General features: G+C 41.3%; 1 protein-coding gene across 2 annotated transcripts in view; it reads right to left on the reverse strand.

Moving 5' to 3' along the window:
- The window catches only part of LOC117530226 (ceramide synthase-like), a 32681-nt gene extending 12087 nt beyond the window's left edge, over nt 1-20594 (reverse strand). For both annotated transcript variants that reach the window (XR_004566243.1, XM_034193151.1), the window contains exons 1-5: nt 20205-20594; nt 15175-15374; nt 13400-13483; nt 7752-7977; nt 1794-1889 (exon numbers count right to left, since the gene is read on the reverse strand). Coding sequence is in view for 1 of the 2 variants with exons in the window: in XM_034193151.1 (XP_034049042.1) it covers nt 1794-1889; nt 7752-7977; nt 13400-13483; nt 15175-15299 (531 nt within the window). In the remaining variant the exon portion in view is untranslated. The remainder of the gene's footprint in view (nt 1-1793; nt 1890-7751; nt 7978-13399; nt 13484-15174; nt 15375-20204) is intronic.
- Nucleotides 20595-22385: the final 1791 nt, after the last annotated feature.

A 22385-nucleotide genomic window follows, 5' to 3' on the forward strand; every position in this document is an offset into this window, starting at 1 on the left:
TAAATGATCCTCGAACAACCTGCGCTGATAACCTAACACAGAGGACCCACAAAAGCAACTAAATTTTTGCCTACTGCACTAATTTTGTTTACTCAAAGATTGCATATTAAGCCAATTATAATGCTGTGAGTAAGTGAATGGATGGATGGACGTATGCTGTGATCTTGTATGTCTCCATATTTAAAGTGCATATAATGAAAACAAATTGTTTAGAATCTGGTGAGCTTTTAAGTGCCAGATCTTTGAATCATGGACTTTGTTAAATTTATGTAATATCCCATGAACCTAACTGTCACATTGTTAGTGGATACTAGATAGATGATGGAAAATTAGGAGCAGGTGTGGCTGTCAGTGAGAGACACAAATGTACTAAAACTAGAGAAGCAAACATAACAGTCTGACCGTTTCAGAACAGTCACATTCTAAAACTCAAACAGCACAGTCAGACGTCAACACAACCCTGCAGAAAGGATTTTGTTTGACTTTAGTTGCGGGGAAAAAAAAATGAGGGAGATGGTTGAGTGAGGCAAGTAGTGAATGAAGTCCAAGACAGGGAGAAGGCTTCCAGACAGAAATTACGTTTTTTTGTTTGTTTGTTTGTTTATTAAGATCAGGTGCTGCTTGTATAGGAAAATGGCAATTTTTACAAAAAGACTTTCAGATTATCTTACTCGGCAGCACAGTGACGCAACCATCTGGTAAGCTTGCCTCCTAATGACAAGGTCCCCGGTTCATGTACTGTTAGTGAACTTGACTGAAATCCAAGTAACATTTCCTCTACATGCCTCATTCTTTGAAATGAGGGTGTTTGGCTGCTGTGGTCTCTAAGCATTTCTGATCCTACTGTACTCTTAGTGTATGTAGAGCAGGTATCTCAGGAGGATAAGTAGTTGGGCTACCAATATGTATACATGGGTTTGATTCCTCGACACGTTACCAGCCTGTGGCCTTGGACAAGAAAAGTCATCAGCATTGGCCCAGTTCACCTAGATATGCGTTGGTACCAGCCTTGATTAAGGAAGTAAACAGTGAGACTGGTGTAGAGTTGTATACACTCATCCGCGGATAAGCACCAGCACCACTGGGCCAATAGCCGTCCAAGCCTATGTTCCTGCTGTATGTAAACTGTTGAGCCACTGCAAATCTATTTTGAGATAACTTCATATGTAAATAAAGTAGCTATTATTATGGCCTTAGTACACCTTTTTGTTAAGATAGAATAGCTATGATCAGGAAAACATAGTATGAAAGTTGTTTTTTTTGCCTTGTATATAAATTTAGGTCCATTTCCTCAAAAACAAAACATTGTGAACTTACACAGGCATTAATTAATTCAATTAAAGCTTTTTTGTTATTTACTTTTTTATTGTGTGAGTTTAAGAGGAAGTTTAAAAATTTAGCCAGCTGTTTAAAAATGGCCACATTCAATGTTGTTCTTTGCCGAGTGACAAAAGGTGTAAAGTAAGAACTGATACAGTCTGAATTATCAGAGCTATATTCAGAAGCCAACAAGTGTGGGAAGAGCAGCAAACAGGCAAAGAACAACCTTCACCCTGACAATGACTTATCACAGACGGAGCTGTAGCTCCTAAATGTGCACTCTGCTCATCTCCATTACCTATTAATTACTGATGGTTCTTACAGTGCTACTTAAAGGATGTAAGGCACAATGAACATGAGACAAACCGGAAACTACTATACTGTACATTACAAACTGAATAGGAAGAAAAACAAAGTGTAACACATGCAAACATGAAGCACTGAAGCTTAATGACTGAACAAAGACCAAATACCTGTATGAGTATTTTCCCCAAGCAGACAGATGGAGTACTGAGCTCAGCCATAAACATTATACCTTGGAAATAATCTCCCTTTCCTTGTCGCCAAAACTATGGAGAGAAAGAAAGATCCATCATTGTCTGCAAATCCAAAACACCGTTATTTGTGCTGCATCCTTTGCGAAAGAACTACAATAAATAAATAGACTGGCAAGAGATACAGTGAGGAAAATAAGTATTTGAACACCCTGCGGTTTTGCAAGTTCTCCCACTTAGAAATCATGGAGGGGTCTGAAATTTTCATCTTAGGTGCATGTCCACTGTGAGAGACATAATCTAAAAAAAAAAATAATAATCTGGAAATCACAATGTATGATTTTTTTAAAGAATTTATTTTTATGTTACTGCTGCAAATAAGTATTTGTACACCTACCAACCAGCAAGAATTCTGGCTCTCACAGACCTGTTAATTTTTCTTTAAGAAGCCCTCTTATTCTGCACTCTTTACCTGTATTAATTGCACCTGTTTGAACTCGTTACCTGTATAAAAGACACCTGTTCACACACTCAACCAATCACACTCCAACCTGTCCACCATAGCCAAGACCAAAGAGCTGTCTAAGGACACCAGGGACAAACTATAGACCTGCACAAGGCTGGGATGGACTACAGGACAACAGGCAAGCAGCTTGAGAGAAGACAACTGTTATAATTATTTATTAGAAAGTGGAAGAAACACAAGATGACTGTCAATCTCCCTCGGTCTGGGATTCCATGCAAGATCTCACTTTGTGGGGTAAGGATGATTCTGAGAAAGCTCAGAACTACACAGGAGGACCTGGTCAATGACCTGAAGAGAGCTGGGACCACAGTCACAAAGATTACATTAGTAACACATGATGCTGTCATGGTTTAAAATCCTGCAGGGCAGCAGGGTCCCCCTGCTCAAGCCAGCACATGTCCAGGCCCGTTTGAAGTTCACCAGTGACCATCTGGATGATCCAGAGGAGGCATGGGAGAAGGTCACATGGTCAGATGAGACAAAAATAGAGCTTTTTGGAATTAACTCCACTTACCATGTTTAGAGGATGAGAACAACCCCAAGAAAACCATCCCAACCGTGAAGCATGGGGGTGGAAACATCATACTCTGGGGGTGTTCTTCTGCAAAGGGGACAGGACAACTGCACCGTATTGAAGGGAGGATGGATGGGGTCATGTATTGCAAGATTTTGGCAAACAACCTCCTTCCCTCAGTAAGAGCATTGAAGATGGGTCATGGCTGGGTCTTCCAGCATGACAATGACCCCAAACACACAGCCAGGGCAACTAAGGAGGGGCTCCGTAAGAAGCATTTCAAGGTCCTGGAGTGGCCTGGCCAGTCTCCAGACCTGAACTCAATAGAAAATCTTTGGAGGGAGCTGAAACTCCAAACCTGAAAGATCTAGAGATTTGTATGGAGGAGTGGACCAAAATCCCTGCTGCAGTGTGTGCAAACATGGTGAAAACCTACAGGAAACGTTTGACCTCTGTAATTGCAAACAAAGGCTGTACCAAATATTAACATTGATTTTCACAGGTGTTCAAATACTTATTTGCAGCAGTAACATATAAATAAATAATAAAAAAAAAATCATACATTGTGATTTCAGGATTTTTTTTTTTTATTATTAGATTATGTCTCTCACAGTGGACATGCACCTATGATGAAAATTTCAGACCCCTCCATGATTTCTAAGTGGGAGGACTTGCAAAATTGCAGGGCGTTCAAATACTTATTTTCCTCACTGTAGCTCTTCAGCATGACTCATACCAGTTTTGAACATGTTCAAAAATATTTGGGAGCTTTGTAAGACTACCTTGGGTTGGCTCATAATTGTTTCCTTTTATGAACAATCAAAATAAATACTTTAGCAAAACTACATTAAAAACCTAGGCCCAATGTACAAACTCAATGCAACAAAAGTTAGTACAAGTATACATGCATATCCTTTATGTAAACACGAGTTAAAAACAAGAGACGAGATTTAACTGCAGTCTGCCATAAAGCCTAAATTTTATAAACCCTTCTTTGTGCCATTCCACCATGAAGCACTATCACATACACTCGACTTCTGAACTACCCTGGCTCCCAACCACCCAGGTAAACAAAATGGTCTGTCCCCCTTGGCCTTTTCCAGCTGCAGAGGCCCTGAAAATTTGGCCACCTGTATACTGATCATGCTGAGGGAAGTGTGCCATATGACCTCACCTGAATATTAAGTAACCACAATATCCTTTCCGAGGTACCCAACAATTCTTCAAGACCTAGTACCAAAGCCATCCAGTCACTGCTTTAGGTCACCGTTAGCAGCAAAGTCTCACAACTAAAGTAACACTTGCAGCACTATGACCCTGGATCTTCATACCCCAGCAAAGATATCAGCATCATGACTCCATAAACCAGGGCTGTGAAATGAAAATTGTAAAATCCGAGGAAAATTTGCAGGGGCTCGGGGGGGGCACAGCTCCCCAGGAGCCGGGGTCTAGGGCCCTGTGGGGCCCCAGAATTAAATTTTTATCTAATGATACTTTTTCAGCATCTCCTGGAATAATAAATCTCAAAATTAGTGGATATTTAAATGATCCTATATTCAACCTTTTATTTGACCTGTTAATGATCATGTTGAAATAACAGAGTATGACATGGAAGTAGGACCTGGAATGATTTTCCTTTTAATTGTACACCAAATTATGCATTAACTCAGAACAATTAAACTACATGAAATTTATGAAGACTGAAAAGACTGTTACAGCATTTCAAAAACCAGAGCTAAAGCTTGTAGAATATTTGGAAAATCATGGTAAAATATCAATAACATACCTTATAGTAAAAAGTCACATATTCTTGTGTAAATTCATGCAGCCTAAATCCATTCAAAGCCACAATGTATTTTTTACAATGAAATAAAGTCTAGATTAGTGAAAAAAAAAATCACAATCTCATCTAAAATCCTGTTTGAACAGCAGAATGTTTATTTTCCAGGGAGAGAAAAATCTTGTTTTCCTGAGAGCACAGTTCACTTTCCCCGTTTCTTTTATCTTTCAGGTGTGTTGATGAAGCCAGCAACGATTCCACGGATTCTTGTCATTATCAGACTTTTTCAAACCGTCTTTCTCGCCATCTTCTCTCTGTGCGACGTCGGTCCGTAACACAGACATGCTGCACAAATCTTCTTTAAAAAACTTGAAAGCTCTAAAAGTTTGGGATGTCCACATGCTAAGTTTTAGCCACACAGCGTCGCCGCAGCAACTATCGTAACAGCTACGCTTTGAGTGGCATTTTTTCTCCGCGAAACTCCGCAGATCTGAGGAAACTGATTTGTATCTGTAACACACAGATCAGTGTCCGCGGACTTATAAAACTTACACGATATCGTAAAAGAAGAGAACACCTGGAGATAAGCATTAAAAAAAAAACTCAGTGATGTTCACGATTAAAGAGTACATCACTAACACCCCACCCCCCTCCCCATGATGAAATCCACGGAATCCCGGGGATCCGCAGAGTTTTCACAGCCCTGATAAAGTCTTCCCGGGTATCTCTTAACCAAGACCAAGGTTCCAGAGTCATAAGTATTACAACCCCTGGCAAAAATTATGGAATCACCGGCCTCAGAGGATGTTCATTCAGTTGTTTAATTTTGTAGAAAAAAAAGCAGATCACAGACATGACACAAAACTAAAGTCATTTCAAATGGCAACTTTCTGGCTTTAAGAAACACTATAAGAAATCAAGAAAAAAGATTGTGGCAGTCAGTAACGGTTACTTTTTTAGACCAAGCAGAGGAAAAAAAATATGGAATCACTCAATTCTGAGGAAAAAATTATGGAATCACCCTGTAAATTTTCATCCCCCAAATTAACACCTGCATCAAATCAGATCTGCTCATTGACATTGACCCTATGTGTCTTTTTGCAAGGAATGTTTTTGCAATTTTTGCTCTATGGCATGATGCATTATCATCTGAAAAATGATTTCATCATCCCCAAGCATCCTTTCAATTGTCCAAAATATCAACATAAACTTGTGCATTTATTGATGATGTAATGACAGCCATCTCCCCAGTGCCTTTACCTGACATGCAGCCCCATATCATCAATGACTGTGGAAATTTACATGTTCTCTTCAGGCAGTCATCTTTATAAATCTCATTGGAAAGGCACCAAACAAAAGTTCCAGCGTCATCACCTTGCCCAATGCAGATTTGAGATTCATCACTGAATATGACTTTCATCCAGTCATCCACAGTCCACAATTGCTTTTCCTTTGCCCATTGTAACCTTGTTTTTTTCTGTTTAGGTGTTAATGATGCCTTTCGTTTAGCTTTTCTGTATGTAAATCCCATTTACTTTAGGCGGTTTCTTACAGTTCGGTCACAGACGTTGACTCCAGTTTCCTCCCATTCGTTCCTCATTTGTTTTGTTGTACATTTTTCGATTTTTGAGACATATTGCTTTAAGTTTTCTGTCTTGACGCTTTGATGTCTTCCTTGGTCTACCAGTATGTTTGCCTTTAACAACCTTCCATGTTGTTTGTATTTGGTCCAGAGTTTAGACACAGCTGACTGTGAACAACCAACATCTTTTGCAACATTGCATGATGATTTACTCTCTTTTAAGAGTTTGATAATCCTCTCCTTTGTTTCAATTGACATCTCTCGTGTTGGAGCCATGATTCATGTCAGTCCACTTGGTGCAACAGCTCTCCAAGGTGTGATCACTCAATTTACAGGGTGATTCCATAATTTATTCTTCAGAATTGAGTGAGTCCATATTTTTTTTCCCTCTGCTTGGTCTAAAAAAGTAACCGTTACTGACTGCCACAATTTTTTTTCCTGATTTCTTAGAGTGTTTCTTAAAGCCAGAAAGTTGCCACTTGAAATGACTTCAGTTTTGTGTCATGTCTGTGATGTGCTTTTTTTCTACAAAATTAAACAACTGAATGAACATCCTCCGAGGCCGGTGATTCCACAATTTTTGCCAGGGGTTGTACTACTGGTAAGTCAGTCCCTTCGGCTACTCCCTTGTTTTCTCTTGGGGTCACCACAGCAGATCCGATGTGGATTTTCATGTTGAATTGGCACAAGTTTTACACCGGATCCCCTTCCTGACGCAACTCCACATTACATGGAGAAACCAGCGGGGGGGGGGGAATTGAAGCGGGAACCTTCTGTAATGAAACCAAGTGCACTAACCATTTGGCCACCATCCCCTCATAAGCGTAACTGCTGAGATAAGCAAATTTTTAAACATGCTTGGACACTTTCCACCACAAACGGATCCACTTCTGACGACCGAGTCCAGTAAATGACAAACGCTCCACAGACGATATCTTCAGAATTTTCACTGCTGGTGTACTGGAAGCTTTTCTGACCAGCCTGCTTCATTTGCTATCACTGCTTTTCAAGTCTAATCAAAACTAGCATATTGTTTCTATTTATTACTGACTGATTTAAATGAACTCCCAAACTATTCAGTAACTTGAAAATGTTCCTGCATGCATCTCCTGGCTTATCTAAGACAACAGTTGGCTGTAAAAGTGATGATTCTGATGTGTTACTGTGTACAAAGAGAATGTGTACTTGTAGTGAGCTTTGTAGCAGAGTTTCTACTTTGGGACATGTATTTTTAAAATAGTGTTTTTGATTGCTCATGAGAAGAAATACTATTCATCAACTCAGACATAATGTAATAACTGACAAGTAATACAATTTTGAATCACTTGACATGACTATGTGATATTGCACACGTCTGTAAAAAAATCATTTAACACATTATTTCACACTGTGCATACGGGGCAACAACAACCATACAAGCCCCGCAAACATTAACACAAACATTGTGATGTGGGCCAACACATGGACAATGAAGCGTTATTAGCCCCCCCAACCATCACTTTCCAGATGACTAAAATAAGCCATGTGACAGTTACCACGGAGACAGGAAAGCAGACGGTGACCATGACAACGTGGTGCAGCACCATGAGAAACTCGCGACGCAGGTAGCTGGTCAGCGCTGAACTCATGTGTTGGGGCGCTGCCGAGGCCTCCTCATGCCCTTTGACCCGTAGCTTGTACCAGTAGCACATGAACATTGCGTAGATGTCGTATACAAAGTAGGGAACAGCAAACACGATGTAACTGCTAGTCAGCCAATGCCTGTGTAAACACAAAATAGAGTCTATATCAGATAGTCGACTTGATTTAAATCAATGCTTAAAAAACAAACAGTCAAACAACAGAAGCTTTCACAGGCTATAGAAATTTTGTAGTCAATATCTGAATTAGACATGCTATCCACATATAAGTTTGGGGCAAAAGGGAAAGATGAATATTTAAAAGGCAAATCTCTTCTTAGTCCTAAATGCTATAAAACCATCATATAATCCACCTTGAAATATAAAGAGAATGTACTCTTATTTTATGTTACTGTGCAGCTGACATCTACCATTGGAGTTTTAAAATGATATTTTAAGCACTTCACCTCCCCCTCCCCCCAAAAGAATAACTGTGCACTTATATTAAAACAATTTGTAGCTAGTTGAATGTTTGCCAGATGAATGGCTTTAATAATACAACATACTGTAATTTCCGGACTATAGAGCACACCTGAATATAAGCCGCACCTACCCATTTTTAAAAGAAGAAAAAAACAAAGTACGAGGGCTGTCCATAAAGTATAGGTCCTTTTTATTTTTTTCAAAAACTATATGGATTTCATTCATATGTTTTTACGTCAGACATGCTTGAACCCTCGTGCGCATGCGTGAGTTTTTCCATGCCTGTCGGTGACGTCATTCGCCTGTGAGCACTCCTTGTGGGAGGAGTCGTCCAGCCCCTCGTCGGAATTCCTTTGTCTGAGAAGTTGCTGAGAGACTGGCGCTTTGTTTGATCAAAATTTTTTCTAAACCTGTGAGACACATCGAAGTGGACATGGTTCGAAAAATTAAGCTGGTTTTCAGTGAAAATTTTAACAGTTGATGAGAGATTTTGAGGTGATTCTGTCACTTTAAGGACTTTTCACGGTGCGAGACGTCGCGCAGCGCTCTCAAGCAGCGTCATCAGCCTGTTTCAAGCTTAAAACCTCCACATTTCAGGCTCTATTGATCCAGGACGTCGTGAGAGAACAGAGACGTTTCAGAAGAAGTCGGTTTCAGCATTTTATCCGGATATTCCACTGTTAAAGGAGATTTTTTTAATGAAAGACGTGCGGACGGGTCCGCGCGTCGGGACGCAGCCGACGCGGCACGGCGGCACAGGAAAAACACCTCCGTGTTGATAACCATTTGTTAAAATCCAGTTGGCTTTTGATGGCTTTCAGTGGAGTGAGTATATGAGAAATTGTTTATCAGCTGGAGATGTTCCAACTTGTCCTCAAGGCTTCCAACAGAGGTGTTTTTCCTGTGACGGAGCGTCGCGGCGCCTGCGAGCCGACGCTGCAATCCGCCCGCACGTCTTTCATTAAAAAAAATCTCCTTTAACAGTGGAATATCTGGATAAAATGCTGAAACCGACTTCTTCTGAAACTTCTCTGTTCTCTCACGACGTCCTGGATCAACAGAGCCTGAAATGTGGAGGTTTTAAGCTTGAAACAGGCTGATGACGCTGCCTGAGAGCACTGCGCGACGTCTCGCACGTGAAAAGTCCTTAAAGCGACAGAATCACCTCAAAATCTCTCATCAGCTGTTAAAATTTTCACTGAAGACCAGCTTAATTTTTCGAACCATGTCCACTTCGATGTGTCTCACAGGTTTAGAAAAAATTTTGATCAAACAAAGCGCCAGTCTCTCAGCAACTTCTCAGACAAAGGAATTCCGACGAGGGGCTGGACGACTCCTCCCACAAGGAGTGCTCACAGGCAAATGACGTCACCGACAGGCATGGAAAAACTCACATGCGCACGAGGGTTCAAGCATGTCTGACGTAAAAACATATGAATGAAATCCATATAGTTTTTGAAAAAAATAAAAAGGACCTATACTTTACGGACAGACCTCGTATATAAATAGGCTGCACTTGTCTATAAACCACATGTCTCCATGTTGTAACATGAGATTTTTACACAGAAAGATGCTAGACAGAAAGATTGATGAGCACGTCATCCAGCACGCACATGGTGCCACATGGATTCGCCGCTCCACACGGTGAACTGAGTAATTTTGCCTTCTTTTTTTTCCTCTTTGTGGATCATGACATACTGTCATCGTGTGCAGCCAGGATCACCTGGTGTCTGTGGTAAATGAGACGTTAATGAGGTGCTGTGACTTTTTGAAATTGTAGCGCAAAAACAGAGACCCGGTGGGGGTGGGAGGCTCCGCTGACTGATTTGATTATGCAACTGCGGCGCAAAGTGCCCGAGAGGGACTTTTCTTCAGCCATGACAAGGAATTAAAGTATTTTCAGGTGTCATTTTCTAAAATCAGGAGGCTTTATGTGGATAATTTTTCTTCAGGCTGTGATGATGAATCCACTAAAATGAACAGGCAAGACTTTATATTTACTTTATTTGTGAATTTATGCCGCATGAGGCCCACAGCTTTCAGCCAATCAATGCACAGCATCAATCGACGTATTTGGACTTATGAGAAAGCCTGTAAAAATCCATCAATTAGCCATATTGTTATTTAAGCCGCAGTGTTCAAAGTGTGTGAAAAAAGTAGCACTTTATAGTCTGGAAATTACAGTAAACAAAGGCTTCTTAATAGGGTGCAGCTACAGGCATGAGTCTAACATCCTGAGTGGGAGTGGCTAAGGTAAAATTCTGCACGGTGGAGTGCTGATGCCAGTTTAAAAAAAAATCTCAAACAACATTTATCTTTTGGTAGAACTTTTGAGTTATGACAGAAATCCTGTGAGGTCTCAGGTGTCATAGCCACAGAATATAAAAAACACATACAGTATGGATAATCACTGCATGGCACTACTGGGCTTATAGTTGTGCTGCAACACAAAGCTCATACACTGTTAATGCTGCTGGGTTCTGTTGAAGCCCCTCAGTGTCAGTGAGTTTGAGATACAAGTCTCCACCCGGGTAACGGACCACAGTTGTTCCATGATCCATATGTGGAGATATAATCTCTCCACCTAGTCCCTGGGTCTTCCTCGGGGTTTCCTCCCAAGTGGACATACCTGGAACACGTCCCTAGGGAAGCATGCAGGGAGCATCCTTACCAGATGCCCAAACCACCTCAATTGGCTCCTTTCAATGCGAAGGAGCAGCAGCTCTACTTTGAGCTCCTCACAGACGACTGAGCATCTCACCTTATGTCTAAGGGAAACCCTAGCCACCCTCCTGAGGAAACCCATTTTGGCCACTTGTACCCGTGATCTAGTTCTTTCAATCATGACCCAAACCTCATAACCATAGGTGAGAGTAGGAACAACGACTGACCAGTAGATCCAGAGTTTCACCTTTTGGCTCAGCTCCCTTTTCATCACAACAGTACGGTAGAGCAAATGCAACACCGTCCCTGCTGCACCGATTCTCCAGCCAATCTCACACTCCATCGTCCCCTCACTTGTGAACTAGACCCCAAGGTACTTCTCCTACTCCTTCACTTGGGGTAAGACCTCATACAGGGCTGTGAAATGAAAATTGTAAAATCCGAGGAAAATTCACAGGGGGTCTGGGGGGCGCAGATCCCCAGGAGCCGGGGTCTAGGGCCTCATGGGTCCCCAGAAACCAAATTAAATTTTCATCTACTGATACATTTTCAACATCTCCTGGAAGAACAAATCTCAAAATTAGTGCATATTTAAATGATCCTAGATTCAACCTTTCATTTGAACCGTCAATGATGATGTTGAAATAACAGAATACGACGTGGAAGTAGGACCTGGAATGATTTTCCTTTTAATTGTAAACCAAAATATGCATTATCTCAGAACAATTAAACTACATGAAATTCATGAAGACTGAAAAGACTCTTAAACCATGTCAAAAACCACAGCTAAAGATTGTAGAATATTTAAAAAAATCAGGGTAAAATATCAATAACATACCTTATAGTAAAAAAGCCACACATTCTTGTGTAAATTCCTGTAAATCAAAGCCACAGTGTCTTTTTTTCCCATGAAAGAAAGTCAAGATTAATGAAATCCTGTTTGAACAGCACAATGTTTATTTTCCAGCGAGAAAAAAATTCTTACCAGTTTGCTTTTCCCGTTCATCTTTCAGGTGTGTTCATGAAGCTAGCAACAATTCCACGGATTCTTGTCCTTATCAGACTTTTTCAAACCGTCTTTCTCGCCATCTTCGCTCTGTCTGATGTCGCTCCGTGACACAGACATGCCACAAACAGACACGTCTTCATTTAAAAACTTGAAAGTTCTAAAAGTGTGCGATGTCCACATGCTACGTTTAGCTAAGCTTCACACAGGAGCCACACAGTGTCACCGCAGCAACCAACCAGTCCCGCTTTATGACAACTGTCGTAACAGCCAGGCTTTGAGTGGCATTTTTCCTCCGCAAATCTCAGCGGATCCGAGGAAACTGATATGTATCTGTAATACACAGATCAGTGTCCGCGGACTTATAAAACTTGCATGATGTCGTAAAAAAAAAAAAAAAAGAACGCTTTGCGATAAGCATTTTAAAAACTGAGTAACGATCACGATTAGAGTACAACACTAACACCCCCCCCCTCTGACTTACTGGTGAGGACCTGAACACAGCTCTCGCTTTGTGGGTACAGAGATTGAATGACCCTGAGAACGGACCCCCTCTCTGGTCCCCATTTTTAAGTATGGGGACCACCACCCCAGATTGCCACTCCTTTGGCACCGTCCCAGACTTCAACGCAGTGTTGAACAGACATCTCATCCAAGACAGTCGCTCCACACCCAGTGCCTTCAGCATTTATGGACGGATCTCATCAACCCCTAGGGCTTTGCCACTACAAAGTTGTTTGACTACCTCAGTGAACTCCACCAGGGAAAATGATGATGATCCCCCATCAGCTTCCAGCTCTGCCTCTATTACAGAGGAGAGTGCTCCAGTCTGATGCAAGAGTTCCTCAAAGTGTTCCTTCCAGTGCCCGATTACCTCCTCAGCTGAAGTCATGGAAATAGTCAGAAATATCAGGAACTGAGTATGGGACTTGTGCCGCACCATCCCAAGTCCACTGCGCAGAGTGCAGGTGGGGCTTAGGTGACTTTGATATTGGGTCAAATGCCACCCCCCCATTTCTTTGCCTGTTTGAAAAATTATCTAATTTGTAATTAAGAACCCTGATCCAGTCTGATCATTTAAATAACTCTCTGCAGTATGTGTGGACATGGCCACTGAAGACCTGTTGTGACAGCTCTCTGAAACGTCAGACAGCTTGTCACTACTCCCATGTAGAAAGATGCTTAAAAGCGGTTTGCAACTGCAGCAACATGGGTGGCACCTGAGCAATACTATGATTGCTCACTGATCACTCTCAGGAATGAATTTTTAATAGAAAACAATAAGAAATTAGAAGTTTATCAGACTTTTTGGAGCCCAAACTAATTCATTACAAAATTCTACAATCTGTCTCAACAGCAATAGCACAGACTGGCTCAGGACATCCCTAATATTGGGAGTCAACTGACTTACTGGTCCTCAATGATGTCCTCACAGGAAGAGGCGATGATGTAGCCAGCTGAAGAAGCCATGACTGCCTGAACTGATGACACCAACCTGCGAAAAGTGAAGAAATAAACTGATTAGATATTACATTTAAAAATTGGCAAGACTAATCTTAAACTTAAATGGTAAATGGACTGCATTTATATACCACTTTTTCATCTGCATCAGACGCTCAAAGCACTTTACACATCAATGCCTCCCATTCACCCCGAAGTGAGGGTGCTGCCATACAAGGCGCCCACTACACAGTGGGAGCAACTAGGGATTAAGGACCTTGCCCAAGGGCCCTTAGTGATTTTCCAGTCAGGCTGGGATTTGAACAGAGGTTCCTCTGGTCTCACGCCCAACACATTAACCCTCTGGGGTCCGAGGGCATTTTTTGGACAGTTCACTCGCCTGGCATAAATGTTTTATTATGGCTGTTAACAGCTCTCCCTGCATCCCACAATCAAGTTTCATGTCTCTTTTTTCAGGACAACCTGTTCTTTCATAATATTTATGCTTTTGTTGTGCTTTCTAAGTGTAATAAAAGTTTACAATCAAAAATAAAGTAAAAAGTAAAGCGAAAAATAATTTTCCACACATTTATTCAAAACACACAGCAAACTATAATAAACAATTGTTTTGACACTTTATAAAGGTAATTTGAGGTCTTGTGTGAAAGACTGTACAACAAAAAAGTTCAAACAATAAACACAAATGCACATTTTGAATAATATATACAAAATGGTCTATGCGTTTATGCTCCAGTCTGAGGAGCGGCCCCTCTCTCTCACCTCACTGATATGGTAAACAGTGCTTTACGCCAGAAGGAGAGAGCCACAGAGTAATCCAGTAACATTCAAATACAAACTAGTGGAGGAATCCTGATAGCTATACACTCTTTGTTTGAGCATGTGAGATTGTCATGCGAGGCTTTCACTTTCGCCGTGTGTAATGGCGCAGGACGCATTGGAGGAGTTAGGGGGCTATTCAAATGGACCAACTAGTAAGATATCACTCCCGAAAACAATCTTTGGTTTATCACGTGAGGTAAATCTGCCCTATGACTGGATTTTGGAAAACCATGTGACAGTGAACCAGGACCTGATTGGACACTCACATTGCGCACTCACACAGCTTCTATGAGGAGTACAAAGATGGCAGACGGTAGATCGAAAGTCCGCAAAGTTAACTTTTCAGCAAAAAAAAAGAGTAAGTGTCTATCTCATATCATTAAAAAGTTATTTATAATTTAGCAAAACTTGGTGCCAGCCATCGTATACGATGCCGTCGGCCCCAGAGGGTTAACCACTAGACCATCACCTCCCCAGCCAGATTATCACCTCCCCCGAGAAACTTAAGACTTATCGTTTCCATATCAATGACTCATTTGTTAATAAACAGTTATTTAAATGAAATATTCTTAATAACTCACCTCTGTAAAAACAAACAATATCAATAATGCCATCAATAAGTACTGCATATGGTAGAAGCTGAAATTTTAAGTTTCTTTAAGCAACACAAATTCCTCCAGTGGGCGATATAATGCGTTTGAGCCTTGGCCACGCTCACAGCCAAGTTTAACACAAGCTGCAAGACTTCACAGTTTAAGTACTACTAAAGGTCTTGAATATTTATAGCGCACAACACCTTCATAAAAGTGAAAACGTGAATGCCAGAGTATTAATGACGTGTTTGCACGGATACAGTGCTCACGCGCTTAATCCCATGCGTTCAAAAACAAGCTGCGAAAATCTCACCTGGCCGACACAATGACTGCATCTCCTTCACTCCACCTCAGTGCCGGGATGGACTTCAAGCACTGCTTGGACAGCAGAAAAAGGCCTGGGAAGAAGACCGACCCAGCAGCTAGAATGGTCAACATGGTCGCCGTCAGTCTGTCTGAGAGGCAAAAGGTTCAGCGTGCAATCTGGTCCGTGAGATCTGTCGCTCCTTACCCCTTTGAGAAAGAAATGGGGGGGGGGGGGGGGGCATAAATAAATAAACAGTACATAAACCATCTGAAATGAGCTCACTGACAGCAATCCCCCATGTGTATACACTTGGCTGCACTTATAATACTAACACACACACAAAATGCATCTGAGGCCTACAGATGTGACAGTGTATTATTACAGCTTGCTCTTATTCATCAGTGGAGTTAGAAGCACAATCAAACTGAATGCACATCTGGGAATTTCAATTAAATAACCAACAGCATTGTTTAGTACAGACATCAGAACAACAAGGTTAATGGATCGAATTCCTCCTGAGGTCTTTCTTTATGTGGGGTTATAATTATCCCCATGTCTACATGTGCTATTTCTGGATACTCATCTAATAATTTGTAGTGGGATGTTGGAAAGGAGTATTGGGAAGGGGATGCAAAACAGAAGGGTGGGGGTAGATATTTCTACGAGCAATATGCCTGTGTGGACACTGAAATAAAATTCTGACTACAGATTGATGCTGACAGGCCTTTTTGTACAACATGCTTCCAATACCAGTGTTATAATCACTTTCCCCATTCACTGCCAAGGAACTCACTTGCAGGTTTGCTTACAACAGACGATAAGCCTCATTTAAAATGTAGGTTCATTTTAGCAAAAACACACACTGGGATATTTTGAAGGCAACGGCTACGAGTAACTCATCACGTGACAACCCCAGTGCCATCACTTCTTCTTGAGTTTCTATAGCCAATTAATTAGCTCTAATCCTGGTCCACAGGACTTGAAATTCTTCCCCCTGTATGCAAACCTTTCTTGTAGCTCTCCATTTCTTGTACCGTTGTCAGGTACTGAGATTGCATTGTACCAAGTTTGTAATTGGGTGGATGCACTACCGTAAAAGAAATTTGTTATTTCCAATGTACTGAGATTGATCAGACACACCTTACTAGTTGCAGTTGAGAAGAAATTAAGTGAAACTTGACTATCTTTCAACTCAGTGTGACAATTTCAGTACAACAGTCTCAGCATGATCTGCATAAAAAGAACTTAAAATAACATTAAAATAATTAAATGATAATTGAAAGACTGCACTTGTCAATACAAAGGAAACTGGGAAATATAAGAAAGAAGCATTTGCAATCTCAGCATGACAAATTAGGCACGACAATTGCAGCATGGGTACAATCTCAGTACGTGACACCAGTTCACGTTTTGGGGTGTGTATATATATATATATATATATATATATATATATATATATATATATATATATATATAAAACAAGGTTGGGGAGGATTGCTTTGAAAGAATACGAGGTCTATTAGAAAAGTATCTGACCCTATTATTTTTTTCAAAAACCATATGGATTTGAATCACGTGTGATTGCGTCAGACAAGCTTGAACCTTTGTGCGCATGCGTGAGTTTTTTTTTACGCCTGTCGGTGCTTCATTCGCCTGTGAGCAGGCTTTGAGTGAGGAGTGGTCCACCCCGCTCGTCGTTTTTTTCATTGTTTAGGAATGGCTCAGAGACTGCCGCTTTACTTGATCAAAATTTTTTCAGAAACTGTGAGGGACATCAAAGTGGACACCATTCGAGAAATTCAGATGGTTTTTGGTGAAAATTTTATGGGCTTCAAAGAGATTACGGAGTGTTACTGTCGCTTTAAGTACGGCCCAGAGGGACTGGTGGTGCGCCGCACTCCGAAGCTGCTATCGACAGGCTGAGCGACCATTGCGCCATGCGGCACCGCCGCGACTCGCGGAATTCCTCCGCATGTCTGTCTCAATGTGCAGAAAAAGTGCTGATGTCCACGTCTTTTCACAATTCCTGTGCTAATCAGATGACATCCCATATAAAACACAGCGTCCAGTTTGGAAATGAACGGCACATTCCACTGTTACAGGAGTTTTTGTCATGGAAAGAGGAGAGGAAGCTTCGCGTGTCACGGCGGTGCCACATGGCGCAAAGCAACGCCGTGATGAAGCTTCACAGGACATGTTCTGGCATGTCCAGGCACATCCACAATTTTGTCGGATAATCACTCGATGGAAAAACCACCGACAGCTGTCTGAACGCCATCTCAAAGCCGTCCTGTGACACCAAAACGGAGGTGGTTTAGTCTCGTTCCAGTAGCGAATCCATCATGACGCGCAAAGCCTCCGCTCGGCTTTCCATGACAAAATCTCTTGTTAAAAGTGAAATATGCCGGAAAATGGTTGATGTCCAGCTCTTGTGATAACCAGAGAAATTGCACACGATGGTCACGGATCCATACAGCCATCCGTTTAGAAATGAAATGGTCGCTCAGCCTGTCGATGGCGGCTTCGGAGCGCGGCACACCACCAGCCGCTCTGGGCTGTCCTTAAAGCGACAGTAACACTCCGTAATCTCTTTGAAGCCCATAAAATTTAAAAACGATGAGAGGGGTGGACCACTCCTCACTCAAAGCCTGCTCACAGGCGAATGACGCAACCAACAGGCGTGAAAAAACTCACGCATGCGCACGAAGGTTCAAGCTTGGCTGACGCAATCACACGTGATTCAAATCCATATGGTTTTTGAAAAAAAAAATAAGGTCGGATACTTGTCTAATAGACCTCATACATGTGGATTACATGTATGTATGTACATACATTTGGATTACTTGTAATCTGATTACTTTTGGATTACATTTCAAAGTAATCCTACCCAACCCTATATATATATATATATATACTCAACAAAAATATAAACGCAACACTTTTGGTTTTGCTCCCATTTTGTATGAGATGAACTCAAAGATCTAAAACTTTTTCCACATACACAATATCACCATTTCCCTCAAATATTGTTCACAAACCAGTCTAAATCTGTGATAGTGAGCACTTCTCCTTTGCTGAGGTAATCCATCCCACTTCATAGGTGTGCCATATCAAGATGCTGATTAGACACCATGATTAGTGCACAGGTGTGCCTTAGACTGCCCACAGTAAAAGGCCACTCTGAAAGGTGCAGTTTTGTTTTATTGGGGGGGATACCAGTCAGTATCTGGTGTGACCACCATTTGCCTCATGCAGTGCAACACATCTCCTTTGCATCATCCGTGAAGAGAACACCTCTCCAACGTGCCAAATGCCAGGGAATGTGAGCATTTGCCCACTCAAGTCGGTTACGACGATGAACTGGAGTCAGGTCGAGACCCCGATGAGGATGACGAGCATGCAGATGAGCTTCCCTGAGACGGTTTCTGACAGTTTGTGCAGAAATTCTTTGGTTATGCAAACTGATTGTTCCAGCAGCTGTCCGAGTGGCTGGTCTCAGACGATCTTGGAGGTGAACATGCTGGATGTGGAGGTCCTGGGCTGGTGTGGTTACACGTGGTCTGCGGTTGTGAGGCTGGTTGGATGTACAGCCAAATTCTCTGAAACGCCTTTGGAGACGGCTTATGGTAGAGAAATGAACATTCAATACACGAGCAACAGCTCTGGTTGACATTCCTGCTGTCAGAATGCCAATTGCACGCTCCCTCAAATCTTGCGACATCTGTGGCATTGTGCTGTGTGATAAAACTGCACCTTTCAGAGTGGCCTTTTATTGTGGGCAGTCCAAGGCACACCTGTGCACTAATCATGGTGTCTAATCAGCATCTTGATATGGCACACCTGTGAGGTGGGATGGATTATCTCAGCAAAGGAGAAGTGCTCACTATCACAGATTTAGACTGGTTTGTGAACAATATTTGAGGGAAATGGTGATATTGTGTATGTGGAAAAAGTTTTAGATCTTTGAGTTCATCTCATACAAAATGGGAGCAAAACCAAACGTGTTGCGTTTATATTTTTGTTGAGTGTATATATATATATATATATATATATATATATATGGGTGATTCTTTAACTACGGGCACTATTGGCCTTGTAAATGTAATTTCCACCACACCATTGCCTTACAATATAAAGTGCCTTGGGGCAACTGTTTGTTGTGATTTGGCGCTATATACATGTGCTCTGATGTCACTGTTTATCTCCATAGAAACTACCCAAACAATCTTTCATACAAACTGTTTAAAGGGACATTACAGTGTTGTAGAAATTACGGCAATAGTGTGGGACAACTACATTTTGTTTAAAAAAATCACAACAGTTGTATGACGTTGAATACCCCAATTATGTTTTGATTATATTACTGATATTTTATTCAGAGATATATTTTAAAACATTAGAAAAAACTGTGTGTGTGTTATTGTATTTTAAAACCATGAAAGTTTAAAAACATCACTGCAAACAGTTTGTGGTTAACAATGAAATAATTAAAATGGCATGTGACGTTAGTGCTGCAACTTAGCTTTACTAAAGTAAAACCAACTTGACTGTCTCCCAACTTGGCAACATGCCTTTCATCAATTAATACACTAAGCTAACGGCAGCGCTAACCAGCTACAGGTAACTGAGCTGTTAAGTTGGTTTTAGCACAAAACTGGATCGACCTGTGTGTTAAACAGTGAATACTGATGATAATATCAACATTAAACGTCACCCATCACTGTAGTAAGCATGAATCTGCGGTGATGCACCGCCTGTGAACAACAATGCTAACAAAGTGAGCTAACGCTAGCTTGTCAACATTTATCGTTAGCAACGGCCCCTACTGGTTTAACTGGCAGTTTGACATGATGACTACTTAAAACTAAATTAACGTTTTACTGCACCATTAACCACGTTTTGTCGTTCACTCGCGCTATCATTAAATTGTTTTCGTTAGCTTGCTTTTTTGTTTGCAGAGGTAGCATCTTAGCTAGGCTACAGCGGTTGGAGTCCGCACATGTGGAAAAGCAAGTGAAGAGAGAAGAGACGCATTTACAGATACTCTCCAGTCAGCGACCCGTCGAAACTCGTGTTCTGCAGAAGGTGTTTAAAGATGTCCCAGGGCTCTCCGCCTCAATGATCCGCATGTTTATGTGGCCAGTTTAATGTCTGCAGGGTAGCAGCAGCGAGCTAACGCTAGCTTGCAGCAACTTGGATCGAAATCTGTGCCGGGTTTAGCTCGCTGCCAGCATCGGTGACTATAGCTTGCAATCGAACGGATGTTGAGTCCAAGGTCGTGATCTCATCCAGGTGTCGAGGTAGCTGGTCCACTCATCTGATTTGCAGAGCAAAGATGCCACAGCCTTGTTGAGTCAACACTGTAATGCTGCGCCAGCTACTTCCTGCAGGTCCACACGCCACCTCCTGACCGCTTGCACCAGTCACTGCAATGCCATGTTTAATATTAGAAATAAGAGGAGCCAGACATCCATTAATGAAATGCACTTACTCGAACTGACAGAAGGGTTTGATGTGCTGATTTCCACACAAAAATATGCTTACTGTTGTAGATCTGCACAATATACAACAAAACATTCAACCTGATGACATTCTACAGTAGGGGCTGCTGTAGTTTGCCTCATATTGTCAAGGCAGAAAGTCCTGAAAGTACTGGGCCAGGGTCATCCCCTGCTAGCATTCGTCTTTGTCGATATAACATATTGTGTTTCTCCAAATTCACGACTAAACATCTGATCATGACCCGGACTAGCCAAAGGCCATGTTTGTATTATGATTTTGTTTACATTATGGCAGAGGGCCTTAGGCTCTCTGAGTGTGGAAAGCCAGAAGGCTCTGTGGGTTAGAGGTGGGCGGATCGATCCTAATATCGATAATATCAATACCAACGCTGGTACTGATATTGAACGATCCTCTCATAAAAAGATCGATACTCAAGCTTTTTATCTCTCCTGCATGCACTGACTGCTGCGCACGCAGATTCATCAAAGTCTGCTCTCTGTCTGTAAAAGCAGCGCTACACTGTGTCACACAACACAGAGTAGCACACCCTTGTATTGTGGTTTGTCAGCCCTCTGCCTCAGGAGATTTTAAGTTGTGTTGAGTGATATTTTTTTTTAAACAAAAATGTTGATTGTGATAATAAAGTATTTTGTTGTCACATACAATGTTTGGCAAAATTCTATCCTTGGTCTTGGTCTATGAAGCTTAAATATGAAAAAGTATCGGTATCAGTATCGATATTGGCGATACTGGGCCTGTATTTACTTGGTATTGGATCAATACCAAAATCATTTTCTCCATTCATCGATTTGTTGTTTGGTCTATGAAATGGTTGGAAAATGGTGATCAGTGTTTCCCAAAGCCTAACATCCTCAAATGTCCTCCACCCAACACACACACAAAATCCAAAGATATTCCTGTTAGGAGTAAAAACAGTTAATTTTCAAAATAGTTGTTGGTTAATATTAACAGTCAATCAATAATTGATTAGTCATTGCCTCGACTGTACAGTGCATTTGCACATTTATGAAATAATTTTTTAAAATTTAGGCTTCTATAAAATAGGCAGTGGCTACAAGTACGAAAGACAATGCCTCTGATTGGCTGAGGGTCAGTATATGCAAACTGGAGTGTCTATAGATATGACCGATTTGTTAATCCTAACCCTGATCCATGGGATTTGACATTCTTCCTCCATCTATACAAGCATTTCTTGTTGCTCTTTACGACTCTACTTCTCGTATTGTAGAATTCATGTTCTGGGATACATCTTTTTTTTTTATCTGTACACAGCTCCTTAAAAATAAAATTTAAAAAATAATACCCCTTAAATCCAAAGTGAACAAACAGTATACTGTGTGGTAAACATCTTGAGTAGGCAGTTCTCAAAAACTGAGTTACTGCAAGGACAGCAGTAAGGGGTAGCCACCAAGACACGCATGACCACAAAGACATTCGTGACAAGTTTGAGTGAATTTAGCTTCTGCGTCCATGGCTGGACAAACTGTGCCTAGTGGAACTTTTGATGTTGCATCACAATAATATTTACAGCTTCATGCTGGAATAGCACAGGAAAGGATTTTCTTTAAAAGAACACATAAAATTTTACCTAGATTGCTGAAAGGCACATGGAAAACTCAAGCATAGATTTGATGATTTCTTGTGTTAAGCTGTGTACTGGTGATGCAGCATTAAAAGTTGAATTACCCCAGTTT

The sequence above is a fragment of the Thalassophryne amazonica genome, chromosome 18 (assembly GCF_902500255.1).
Source record: "Thalassophryne amazonica chromosome 18, fThaAma1.1, whole genome shotgun sequence".
Classification (NCBI taxonomy): domain Eukaryota; kingdom Metazoa; phylum Chordata; class Actinopteri; order Batrachoidiformes; family Batrachoididae; genus Thalassophryne; species Thalassophryne amazonica.